The following is a 13,626-nucleotide window of genomic DNA, read 5'->3' as shown; positions in this document are numbered from 1 at the left end:
TAAAGTAAATTTTTTATTTTAATATCTTCCTTTATCTACAGGCTGCCTGAAGACAAAGAATTCACAGTATACAAAGTTTAATGGTTTTAAAAACTAATATTTGAAATGAAACTTAAAGCGCCAAAAACAGTTTGTGAAATTAAAACCAAAAAATATAGTAAATTCTAAAGAGAATTTGTGAAATAAAAGTCTACACAATTTTAAAAATTCTAGAAAATAATTCCTCTAATATCTACAGAAGAACAATAAAACTTCACATTGGTGCACTATTTTTTTCCTAAAGTCCTCCAATGTTTCTTGCCTCATAATGTTTCCCAATATTACAGTCATCTCAGTTATAGTTTTGGTGATGAAAAACTCAGTAGCAGCTAATGCAAATCCCTCCAACTGCAGAACAGAGTGCAGTGCTCCAGTATATATACAGACAGATGGAGTGGAAGTTTCACTGATAGCATCATCTTTGGCATCTGATCCAGTAGAAATAAAATCAATTACAGATTCAATGTCACTATCTGTGAAAACAACTCTGTCGATGTTGTTTAGTTCTTCCAAGCTCTCTTCAATCATCACACATAGTCAATTTATGTCAGTGACTACATCTTCGTCATCATCATCATCATTGTACAGTTCCAGTTTCCTGTGTTCTGTTAATGAGCCTCTTCCACTTCTTCCTGTCCATATACAACTTGTCATAGAGAACATCATCCACTGTCCATCCTCTGATAACAGGATCAACCTTGATCATGTCCATCCATCGGATTTTAAGTCTTCATGCAGGTCTTTTCCCCTCCACCTGTCTGTCCAAATTTATTCTGGCTGCCCTTGTAGGCTCAATCCTCATCACATGCCCGTACCACCCTAGTATGGATGTGCCGATTCAGTCTAATAGGGATGTCTTTATTCCAGCTTCTTTCCTCACCTCCTCATTTCTTAACTTGTCCATCTTGGTCCTCTGGATGGTGGATCTAAGAAATTTCATCTTTGATGCTTGCAGTCTTCATGAATCTCTTTTTGTGAGGGTGCACGCTTCAATCCCATAGGTCAAGATTGATATGAAATAGCTGTTAGACATCATCAGTTTGGCCGGTTTTGGAATCATGTCATCCCATAAAAGTGTTCTTATTTGTTGGTAGAATTCTGATCCCTTTTGCACTCTGTTTGTAATTTCCTTTCTGACCGAATTATCACTGAAGTACACTTCCAAGGTAAGGAAAACTGTCCACACACTCTAGCCGGTGGTCTCCTAGTTTTACACTTGCTGGATGCCCTTTTCTGTTGACTGTCATCACCACTGTCTTGGTCTCGCTGATGTTGAGGTTATATTCCTGGAACTGGGATTTCCATACGTTGAGTCTGGTCTGTACTTCCTCTTCTGTTTCACCCCAAATCATGATATCATCAGCAAAGGCCACTGCATTCAGTTCACCTAACTTTTCCTTGATGTTCTTCATTATATTGGCCATAACAGTGATGAACAGTAGTGGGAACAGTGCACTTCCTTGTTGAACTCCACTCTTGAGCTCATACCATGATGATTGACCTTCACCAATTTGTACCCAGCTAGTACAGTCTTTGTAAAACATCTGAATTTTCCTTACTAGTTCTTCAGGCACTTTTCTTTTCTCTTATGATAATGACTCATTCATGACATCAGTGGATGAAAATCTGGCATTTCAGAAACCATTCTGGATAGCTTGAGGCTTCGCTGAATTATTGTAATTAATAATTTTTCTTCTGTACTTAGTGTGGTTAAAAATTTCACATGAGAAAAATAGTTCATAATGTCTGTAGTATTTTTCATATCTATGGTAGTTTTTTTTTATTATTCAATTGTTTTATCCAGAGATAGTGTCTCCAACCTTCTCGCACCAGAACCACACTAAATTTATTACTACTCTATGACTGAAACTACGATTCTTTTGTCTTTTTGTTCCGAGTGATTGCACAATGTGTTGTTAAGTGTGGAGTTGCGACAGAAAGTTTTTAATAAATTATTCTAATCAATTATTGAGAGTTGTGCCCAAATTTTATTTCTAACAAGAATTTACTGCTTTGCCTATCCACTGAACTTGTGATGTTTGGGACATCACTGCATGTTTTCAATTATTGAACTATATCATTAATTGATAAGATGTATATATTTAATCACTGATAGGTCACTTTTAAATTAATATGTATATATATATATATAGGGTTTTTATCATCCATTTCAATCATCATTTCATTTCTTTGTACCGCGGCTATTACGTATTCTGAACGAACAAATAATTGGGTAAAGTATTTCAACATCATTCATATTAATAACTTGCAGTAAATTTTCCAATAGCTGTTGTGAGGTGACCAGAGCCAGCAGGCTAATTTCAGCCCATTTCCAGGAAAAGTACGTCATCTAGGTTACGAGACACCTCACCCTCTCCACCTCATGAAGAGACAGTTGATACATTATAAACGCCCACTTTTCGAACTTCGCTACCTGACGCTTTATTTCAGCGGGAAAGTTCAGCCTATGTGAATGAACGTAATGAAGCAACATAATGGATTCACAGCAATACATAGGAGAAGGGATGAGACCTCGAATCTTACTGGACCATGTGATATGGCTGATGGAAGGAGACTTGTGAACGGATATACTTCGAAGACAAGAGCTGGAGAGAGCATTCTTATTCTTACTCGTAGGCAGATTGTTACTCGTATTTGGGCATTCTTATTCTCACTCTTGGAAGACACTCTTACTATGATTCTACGTCTGCACATCGGAGAAGATATTAACTTAGTTCACTTCGCATCTGAGTAGTACCGTAGGATACTACTCAAAAGTTACTCTCATTGGGACTTGTTATCTCAATGATGAGTGGTAGTCAACGGGAGACCGGTTTTGACTAGTATAGGGAAGGAGAGCTTTTATTATGAATTTAGCTGCACTACTGTTCCATAATATGGAAGAATACAAGTGTATTCTCTCCATGAACATAACCCATGGTGGTTTTGCACTTAAAATTAGGACTCATTACGACTTTATGTAAGGAGTAAAGTAGGAAGTGTTAAAGGCAGGAAAAGCATAAGTAGGACTGGAATCCAACAACAGATGAGGCAGCCAGTATGAGATATTCACCCATCATCAGCTTCAAGACAACAGAGTCTACATATGGTGAGCTTATGGCATAAGTTACTGCAAGTCTTTGCGCAACAGTTCATTTTCTTAGAGTTAATTTCATTCAATTTTTCTTTTGCTTCCGTAAGTTCAGATTTCGTTAATGCGCTGTTATGTCATGTTTTTCATCCTAATAAATAGCTGTTTTAATTTGTATGTTCTGAAATTATTATTAATGATCCTTAAATTCCAAGTTAGTGTACTTATTGATTTGTGTCCCGTCACCCTACCCCTGGGAGTTTTTTGAGTCTCATTACATATTATTATTATTATTATTAATTATCAACTTTCGTTTTCAAGCCATAAGCTTGAAGGCTGGTGCCCATGGGATATTGTTTATGGAGAAACAATGAGATATTTTAATATTAAAGTGACCCGCCACATTATATTTTGTCAAACATCTGTGGGCCGAGTGGGTATGTCACAAACTGCATCAAAAACTATTAATTAAGTTCAGTTATACTTATGCAGTCATCGATTCTTGCCATTTACCCTTTGGAACATAAATAATTGTTCCACCTGCAGGGACAGAAGAGAATTATTGAAAAACTTACATTTTTAGAAAGCTACTTTCATCACAGATTGATATCCAAATGTTCATAACTGTTTCTCAGTCTTCAGTAGTGAATCACCATGTGAGAGTTTTTTGAAACAGCTCCAGGAGAAGTGGCACACCATATTTTTTACATAGCCACCTCTGACTTTTGACCTTAATTTATGAGCCTTGCACACTTTGCAGGGCCTGCAAGGATGCTTTAGCCTTTCTTTTGTGGGGAAAGGAACTAGAAAATGTCCCCATACTTGTCCCTGAAGACAAAGGGGGCAAATCTTTACTAGGGAGCCTTCCTTTTGGTGTTCTAGGAGGAAGAATAATACTCTGCAACATTTGCTCGGCAAATGTGGTATGGAACTCGGTATAATGCAGCCGCCTGCCAGTAACCCTCCTGAATACATAACGTGAATTAAAGATAGTTATATCCAAAAGATACAGCATCATCTTTCTATAAACCTTGATAGTACATCGCGTTACAGGAAGGCACGCAAATACCTTTCATTCTTCTTGTTTTCTTTGAACATTCACTTCTTCACCGTCCAAGTCTTCATCGTTGGTAGAAAGCAATTGAAAATCCTTTCTGTCTTTCCACTTTATGCAAGAATATCATTAGCTGCCATTCTGATGCCTCACCTTTCACAGCTTAACTGTGCAGAATTCAGGAGGCATATTCTTATTGTTACAGCACACAGTCCCTACAGCACGGATTTCATTTTCCAACAAGGTGCACAAGAGTTCAGGAGAAACATACCAGTAATTAAGATATAATATATGACCTTGATTCAAGTTTGCTTCTGTTAGACCTTACATTACTGCATCTATCACCCTGTTTGTCCTGTCCGGTATAAATTTTGAACTGGGAGCAGTACCCAGATGCATTTTCACAGAGTTCATAAGTTTTAATTCCAAATCTCGCTCTCTTCTAACGATTGTATTGCACAAATGGGAGCCTGCCTCAAAATTTCATGCATATATCTCTATATCTATATCTCTATCAAGATTGTAGATTTTCTGAAACTTTGTTTGCAAATATGAAATAACTGGTTGGTTTTTCTTTGACAGTCATTAGAATCTGTAAAATTGTAATTGGAGATGTGCAGAAATCATGAAATTTGGCAGAATTGCTCGAATGTCATAGTTTCAGAAAATATTTTAGTTTCTATAACATTCCTCTTAAACCAGTACAACTTGAGGTTCCTTTTCCATATTTGGCTCATGAGCATCACCAACAAAAAAATATGCCTATATCTCATCAGCCATGCAAGGATACCACTTACTGTCACATTTTAGTCTATTTCTTGTCAAATTATTCATCTGGAAACCAGCATAGTCATTAGTTTTTTTAAAATCATAATCACTTCCGAGAATTCACCCCAAAGGAATTCAAGACAGACATCTAATATGCAAGAATTTGTCCCCAGTCTTCTAGAAATGAGGGCACTGATACCAGAAACACCAGTGAATGGAATTGCCCTCGGTGTAATAGAAATGGTCGACCAACTCCATGCCGAAGATAAAACTTCTGAAGCATCCCATTCACCACGATCTTCATTTGCATCATACATACTGCTATTGTCACTAGAATCATTTTCACTAAAATGATCAATATCAGTATTATCATCTTTGCAACAGTGATCACATTCTCCTGAGAAAAAGTCGTTGTGGTTATCACTTTCTAGCCACTTCATATATCTTCATCACCACCAGCCATGACTCTTTACGACAAGCAGAGGCAGATCATGTTTTGTCTTTTTATACAGCATTCTATGAACTTAGTAGGGTGCATTTTATTTAGAAGATTCCCTGAACTTCAAGGAGTAATCTGTATTTGCCGCAAGACCCATCTCTTGCCAATAACTTGAACCACTAATGTTTATAAGTTTCTGTGAAACAGTTCCATATGTTGGCTTTCAGTCCAAAATGGCAGTGTACGGAATGGTTCCATAAGTCAGTGCCAATGGGTTACGCAGAAATGGATCAAAAGTCAGATTTTTCATTTTTGAGATCTTTTTGGTTCTAAAATTGATATTAGATACTGAGCATTTTAAAGAAGAGTTCATGGTTCTAGGTGCAATACTTCAGAAGATATTACTATAATTGAGGATTGATCCTATTAGGAAAACTGTATTTTGAGAAAAGCACAATTACAGATTTCACTAAATTCCTTACCAGTTGTACATTAAGTGGCAAAATCATGAACTGTTGTGTAACTTAGTTTGTTAAGAAGACCCATAGGTAGCACAAGAACTCAAAAGAATAGAAATGCAATTTATATTTTGCATCATTCAGCGCCACTGTTTCCACGTCTGTAACAAGCCAATAATATTGCATTGCCTAACATTTTCAGAGTCTTAAACTTAAAATTTCATGTTTCACATCCTCATCTCAATTGCAACTTGCAAATTTTTCTTTCACCAGTAATAATACTCCTCATTCCATTCCTATATTTTCCTTACAATAAACACTCCAGTTCTGTGAGAACATTTCTGGATCCATCATATCACTTCTCAGCTACGATTCATCTCCGATTATAATATCTGGTAAATGTACATCTATTAAGTATCTTGATTCTCTTCCTTTCTTTACAATACTTCTATAGTTAAACACTTACAAATTATATCAACCTTACTGCGCTTCCACTTCCCTATACTCTCATCACCTATATTTACAAACTCATTAATATGGTTATCCCAAGGAAGATTGTTCCTTATACAGGGTCTTTCACTCAAGTCTAAGTAAACATCTGATAGGGAATCTGCCACCTGGGCATCCGACTCGTTGGCTGAATGGTCAGCGTACTGGCCTTCGGTTCAGAGGGTCCCGGGTTCGATTCCCGGCTGGGTCGGGGATTTTAACCTTAATTGGTTAATTCCAATGGCACGGGGGCTACATTATATCCTGGGATATCCCGGCACTAAAAGCCATACGACGTTTCATTTCACCTGGGCAACAGCCTTAAATGCAGATGATTGATTGATTGATTGATTGATTGATTGATTGATTGATTGATTGATTGATTGATTGATTGATTGATTGATTGATTGATTGATTGATTGATTGTTTGATTGATTGATAAAAGAATGAACACTTAACAGTAGAAGAATGAATATGCACCAAGTTAGTTGGCCATGGGATCAGGGGCATGCAGCTGTGAGCTTGCATTTGGGAGATTGTGGGTTTCAACCCCACTGTCGGCAGTCCTGAAGATAGTTTTCTTTGGTTTCCCATTTTCACACCAGGCAAATGCTGGGGCTGTTCCTTAATTCAGGCCATGGTTGCTTCCTTCCCACTCCTAGCCCTTTCCATCCTATCATCACCATAATACCCATCTGTGTTGGTGCAACGTAAAGCAATTAGTAACAAGAAGAGAAATGAGTATGCAAACCATGTCCAAGGCTGGACTAGAACTTTACCAAATTAATTCTGGTCAGAAAATGATCTCCCACCTACTTGTGGTAGCAGTGCAATGGAAGAGTCTGAATCCTGAATGATGACACCGTGCAATTTTTCCACACCTGTAAAATATGTACAGATATTTCATTAATGAGGTAACAGAAACAAACTGTTATCAAAGAAAGAAAGAAAGAAAGAAAGAAAGAAAGAAAGAAAGAAATGTCAGAGGAAAAGTGCACCAGTTTAAACTATGTATGTACCAATATTGCTTTAGAGTGGTACATGTTGATTTTTAGCCCTTTTTTACTTATGAGAACTGAATACAGAAACTGGTTCAACTGTTGCATTACTTATATAATTTTCATAACACACATTTTAAAAAGGATTTTTCATCACTTATCCACAAAATAATCTGTATCAAGTTGATCTCAGCCATGTTCAAAATGATTCATGTGTGGAGTGCAGAACACCATTCTGTTGTCAGTGACATTGCTGATGGCATCTGGCCAAACAGAGATAGAGCAATGATACCAAACCCAGCATTGCTACTTATGAAGAGTTGTTTCTGCTACTTGTAACACACAATCTTAAACAATATGTATCCTCGAATAAATTTGTCATCATAAGTAGGCTACTGTTCATGTGGTTATGATGAAAGAGAGCATTTTTCCAAATATATAGAAACAAAGTCACTATTCTACACCAGTTGGCTTGTGGTTTATGGGCTGTTTACAAATACGATGAAACAGTATCCCATACTGAAAAAAATAGTACCATGATATTGAATTTTAGATCCCTGCCCCCAAACCACCCTGAAGAATCTGGTTATGAAATAGCAGTTTTAGAGGTTGGTTGTACACTTGTATTTCACCACCACTACACTACCACCAACACCACCACCACCAAATAGCAGCTAGACTGTTTCCCCACTGCCAACATTTTGTAAAACTGCATCATCATCATCAGTGAGCTTGTAATTCAAACCTATCAGTCAGACATAGTAATACAGTACTCAAACAAAAGGTTTGCATATTCTGGTTTAGTGCACTTCTTATGTTATGTGTATGTAGCTAATGGTACAATGCGAATAGTTAATAAAAATTTGCAATGTCTCGGTAATAAAACAGAGATTATAAAGGAGTTCCTGCTAGTAAACAAGCCTGATATATTCACTGTAACAGAACATAGTGTTAGGATAGAGGAACTTACATTTAACAGGTTCCAAATTATATGTTAGTTCATAGTTACCGTACTGAGAAGATATTCACAAGAGTGGAGGTGTTGCTATATATTGTAGAGATGACAGGTCTTTTGTTCGGAAGAAGGCAACAAATGTAAAAGAGACTAGTGTAGAAATGGAAATAGAATTTGTTGCTGAACATGTAACAACTGGAACTGAAAAATGTTCCTATCTTCTAACACATACTACAACAGAAGCAATCACATTTAGTCCGGTACAATCTGCTATATTCTTCCAGGTAACAGATTAAGTACATTACTCAAAATAGCTTTTCATATACCACAGTAAGAATGGCCAGGGTGTGGGAGGAAGTGACCATGGCCTTAATTAAGGTACAACCCCAGCATTTGCCTGGTGTGAATACGGGAAAAAAACAGAAACTTTCTTCAGGGCTGCCAACAGTGGGGTTCAAACCTACTATCTCCTGAATGCAAACTGCTAGCTATGAGACCCAAACCACACAGTCACTTGCTCGGTGTATGTTATATCAACAGTGTACCCAATAAACTAGCAGTACATGTAAAGAACCTGGTACAATGCCCCATATCTTCTTAAAAGTAAAATCAAACGATAGGTAGCATACCACTTGAAGCTGTACTGTCAGGAAGAAACCATAGTTGTTGAGCTGTAAACTCTTAATTAAAATTAGGATAAAGGAAGAAGGCCAACTTTAAGTTTAGCCATGTCTGCATAGCCGCTTTATGTCAGGGAGGGCTATCAACTGGGAAATTACCAGATATGTCATTGTAAATCAAACAAATATAGCTCAAGTATGGATTTAGAGTAGAATCCTAATTATCTGAACCTTGGTTAACTGAAGCCTCCATCATCCAAGAATAATCTACTTTTCTTACAATTCGTAAAATATTTTCTATAAACACTATAATGTACAGAGCATGTAAATACATGTCTCTGAAAAACTGTGGTGTTTTCTTTGATGATTGTGCACAACACAATGGTAGTGGTACAGTATTATGCAGGTAGCAGTGGTGAAATCAACTCAAATAGTTTGACATATGTGATAACTATGAATGGTATGATGTCCAACTGCTTTACTGAGGTGAAAATGAAGACGAAATGGCATTCTTGCATGGCTATCAAATACAGTTCACTACAGAAAGCAACAACAAACAATGACTACTTCAAACTGCATCAGCTTATCTCCAACATTTGCTATTCAATCTGGGAGATTGTTAGTGAGATAGCAAGCTGACATAACTCATCCATCTTTCACCAACTGTACCCCTCGGCTGTTTTCAGCGCTGACATTGCACACATGTTTTAGTGTTGTTCATGTGGGAATTTATTGAATAGCACAAATGAGTGGAAAAAGGAAGCATGTTGTGGTATTGTTAGATGTGAAAGCAGAAGCAATCAAACGGTTGGACCAGGGAGAAACAATTTACAAAGTGGCTAGCAACTTACGTGTCAGTGAAGAGACTGTAATATGTATCTGTGGCTATCCGTACTATCTTAGTTTTCAATTATCTAAGGTGCCATCAGTCCACATTACCTCTGATAATGAGAGTTCTACTGGATTATATGAATACAGGTACCATAAAACGAGATAACTTCGGCCACTTTCTCATATATTTTAAAAATTAAAATGTGAAATATTACCTCTAATTTTCTGAAAAATATAATATAAGTTCTGCCATGTTTGTTCTTCATTTGTAAATATGAACATAATTTCAATTGTTATTCAGTAATTAATTATGATTATTGAAAGAGTGGCCGGAGTTACCCCATGCTTTGGGGTAACTTCGTCTGCCATAAAAATAACTCAAGAAATGAAGTTTTCTTCGATGTAGTGTTACTTCAGCCACCGTGAATGTTTTTAGAAACCTGCAGAATGCCCAGTATCAACAATCACAAACAAATTAAAACGATTTGTAGTGAAACAGATGTATAGTGGTCAAATTGACATTTTCCCTAAAGAAGAAACTATTTTATTTAGCCTAAGCATACAAGCATTCTATGATATTACAAAATTACATGTTGCATTGCATAAATATTTGTAATGGTACAAAAGATAATAAATAAAATGTACGAAAATCATAAAGCCCAATTGTATGGAGAGAAAAGGTCAGAAAAGAAGCAATCTTCTAGACTGTCCTCATAATACACTGTCTTCTAAATTAGAAAATATCTGGGCTGCCAATCAAGTTCTTAAATGTGTATCATCCATGTCAACTGATCGTCAACATATTTATCGTTGAAAATAGGAACTGTGTTTCGTGCCCCTTTCGGGATAAACTTCCCCGTTTATTGTTATTGTGCCTTTATTAGTCTCTTCTAAAGCATTCTTGAAGTAAACAGGATTGTAATTACAATACCCACGACTGTGTAATGTTTTCCTGTACGTTCTTGGCATGGCCGAAGTTACTGTGGAAGAGGACAACTTTTATCACAAAAGTATTCCCTGAAAAACCTATTTGAATAAAATGCATCAAAAAGTGTTGATCATTTACCAGATGTACTTACATTTTGACCCTATAAACCACTGGAATGGAGAATCGAATGCTGGGGCTATTAAAACTGGGCTTCATCAGGTCCCCGATCATCACTGTCATAGGCCAAGTCTGGTGAAGCCTTGTAAGAATAGAAACATGACCTCTATTCGGATTCTTGAAAGACCATCCTCCGAGTGACCAGAGGCGGTAAGCACTCATTCCCGCTATCTCCTTAACATATAAATGTAAGGAGGGAAGGCATAGGATAGCCTCCATTGCACATAATGGTGTAGTATCCAGTGCCACTGTTTAACTTGGTGGTCACAGTTTTACTCTCAGAACCTGGCCACCAGACTAAAGATGCGTAGGTGATCGTGGGCCGTACAATAGAAATATAAAGCCATTGGACCACCCTAGGTCATAGGCCCCAAGTATTTCCGATTGTCCTGCGACAGGCCCACATAATCTTGCAAGCCTTGTCCACCTAATGGTCTATATGTTTTTTCCAACTCAGTCTTGCCTCGAGGATTACCCCTAGGTACTTAACTGAGGTTGTCTTAACTAATTTTTTCCCAAATAGGTATGGCTCTGACAGTCCATCTAGCCTCCTCCTCCTGGTAAACACCACGAGCTCCATTTTGTCGGGATTGACCGACAAGTCCGTATCATGGCACCATCTTCCCACCCTGCGTAGGGAGCTCTGTATGAGCTTCAAAACCATACTGGGGAAATTTCCTACCGTCATCAGGGTAATGTTGTCTGCATAGCCTTGGGCATATAAATTCCTCCAACATTTAACCTGGTAAGTAGTTCATCCACTACCAGGCACCATAATGTTGGTGATAATACTCCTCCCTGTGGACACCCCCTGTCTATATTAACTCTCAACATTACTGCGTTGAGGGTAAACAGAACTTGACGGCCTTGCAGTGAGGATATAATCCATCTTATGAGCATCCCACTCACACCTCTTCTCTCTAGACTAAGTTCTATGGAGCCCAAAGATGTGTAGTTAAGGCCCCTTCTATGTCTAGGAATACCACCACAGCAAGTTGTTGCTGATCCAAGGCACTCTCCAGCCTGGAAACAAGCTGGTGTAGTGCCGTCTCAACCGACTTGCCTGGTTGGTATGCATGTTGATGAGAATGCAGGGGACAATCTCTTAATACTTTCTCCCTGATATGTCTATCCACCAGTCTTTCCAAAGTCTTAAGAAGAAAAGACGTTAGACTAATGGGTCTATAATCCTTAGGTCTAGTATATGATGACCTTTCGGGTTTAGATTTATACACTACCTTCGCCTGACGCCACAAGGAGTACAAGTACCCCATGGTTGGACAGGCTCTAAATATTCTGACTAGGTATGGTATAAGGACCACTCCCGCTTCCTGAAGAAGCGCTGGGAAGATCCCATCCATTCCTGGACTTTTATAAGGGGCAAAAGATTCCAATGCCCACTTCACCCTTCTTGGGGTAACAATCTCTGCGGCTTCCTTCCAACCACTTCTATCGGGTCGGAAGGATCCACACGATTCTACTTCACTATTTGTGACTACTGAACCTGGAAAGTAGGCATCAGGCAATAAGCTCAGGGTCTCCCTCTCTGTGGATGTATATCCACCTGAGGGAGATTCCAATGAGCCCAGCCTTCCCCTTCCATGAAGATTAGAATTTTATGAAGCCTTGCTGCTTCATGTTGACTCTCGATGGAGTCGCAAAACTGTCTCCAGGATTTCTTAGAAGCCTTTTTGACTTCTGACTTATACTTTCTTTGTGATTCTTTGTAAGAATCTAGACTTTTTTGGTCTTGAAGGTCCCTGTATTTGTTCCAGAGCCATCATGTGTTTCTCCTCAGGTGTTCCAGATAACTGTTCCACTTGAAGCTTCCTGTTGTTCTTTTTGCCTTAACAACTGGGCAGTTTAATTAATAAGAGGTAACTGGTGTCTGTGTGAGAAAACTCACACTGAGCTCGAACTCCTCCTTATTCCTCACTGGCGTAGCCAGGGGGGGGCCCAGGGGGGCCGGGCCCCCCCCAAAATGTTTCCTGAAACTAGAGCGAGGATTAGCCTTTGTTTTACGTACGGTACGAACAACTTAAAAACGTACGCCAAAATGTTAAATTAACGTAGCGACAAGAATCTATTAGTAGGGCTCAATAGGGACATACATAATTCTCCATATTTGTACTGCTTGAATGAAAGGAAGACACTTAGGATTGTGATGCGCGAGGATATTTCCCTGTAGAGGCCTCAGTATTGGGATTGAAACCGTGTATTGACAAATGTCAAGACATGAAGAAAGGGCCAATTAGCAAGGGATTACTCAGTAGGGGGCCGGAACGTGACCACCGAGATAACGGGGGCCACGTCCAGAAACAGCTGCAAGCTTACAACATCGTGTCAGCTTTTGCAGATCTGTTCCAGGAAACAACAATATCCTAGGCATCCTCGGGTTGCACCGTGGTTGAGAGATGTGCTGTGTTTGAGTTGCAGCGTTGGGAAGACTGTGACAGGATTGTGATCTGCACGTTAGTTCCTCATTTTGTGCCATATAAGTAACATTTTTTGAAGAGGGACCGTTTTGTCACTGAAAAGCCAACACTATGTGCATCCTCGGTAAGTATGAAAAAGTTTTTTTTAAATTCTTACAGTGCCAAGACAATCGCGGATGCGTGCCTAAGTTCGATAGGTAGGCCTATATATTTTGTCAAATGCCCGGGGACTGATTGGAACCTCAAATGGCACCATCAAAAGTGCGGGTAAATACTTTGTAATTGGCGGGCGTGATAACTCAGTTCCAATGCTTCTATCTTCTCATCAGGACGGCCCAGGCTTG

General features: G+C 38.6%; 1 protein-coding gene across 2 annotated transcripts in view; it reads right to left on the bottom strand.

Moving 5' to 3' along the window:
• The window catches only part of LOC136862870 (dihydrolipoyllysine-residue succinyltransferase component of 2-oxoglutarate dehydrogenase complex, mitochondrial), a 230,837-nt gene that overhangs the window by 149,804 nt on the left and 67,407 nt on the right, over positions 1 to 13,626 (bottom strand). For both annotated transcript variants that reach the window (XM_068225803.1, XM_067139138.2), the window contains one exon: positions 7,155 to 7,219. In XM_068225803.1, coding sequence (XP_068081904.1) covers positions 7,155 to 7,219 — 65 coding nt within the window. The remainder of the gene's footprint in view (positions 1 to 7,154; positions 7,220 to 13,626) is intronic.

The sequence above is a fragment of the Anabrus simplex genome, chromosome 2 (genome assembly GCF_040414725.1).
Source record: "Anabrus simplex isolate iqAnaSimp1 chromosome 2, ASM4041472v1, whole genome shotgun sequence".
Taxonomy (NCBI): Eukaryota; Metazoa; Arthropoda; class Insecta; order Orthoptera; family Tettigoniidae; genus Anabrus; species Anabrus simplex.
The sequence above is the reverse complement of the archived record's forward strand: the minus strand, read 5'-3'. Positions and strand labels throughout refer to the sequence as shown.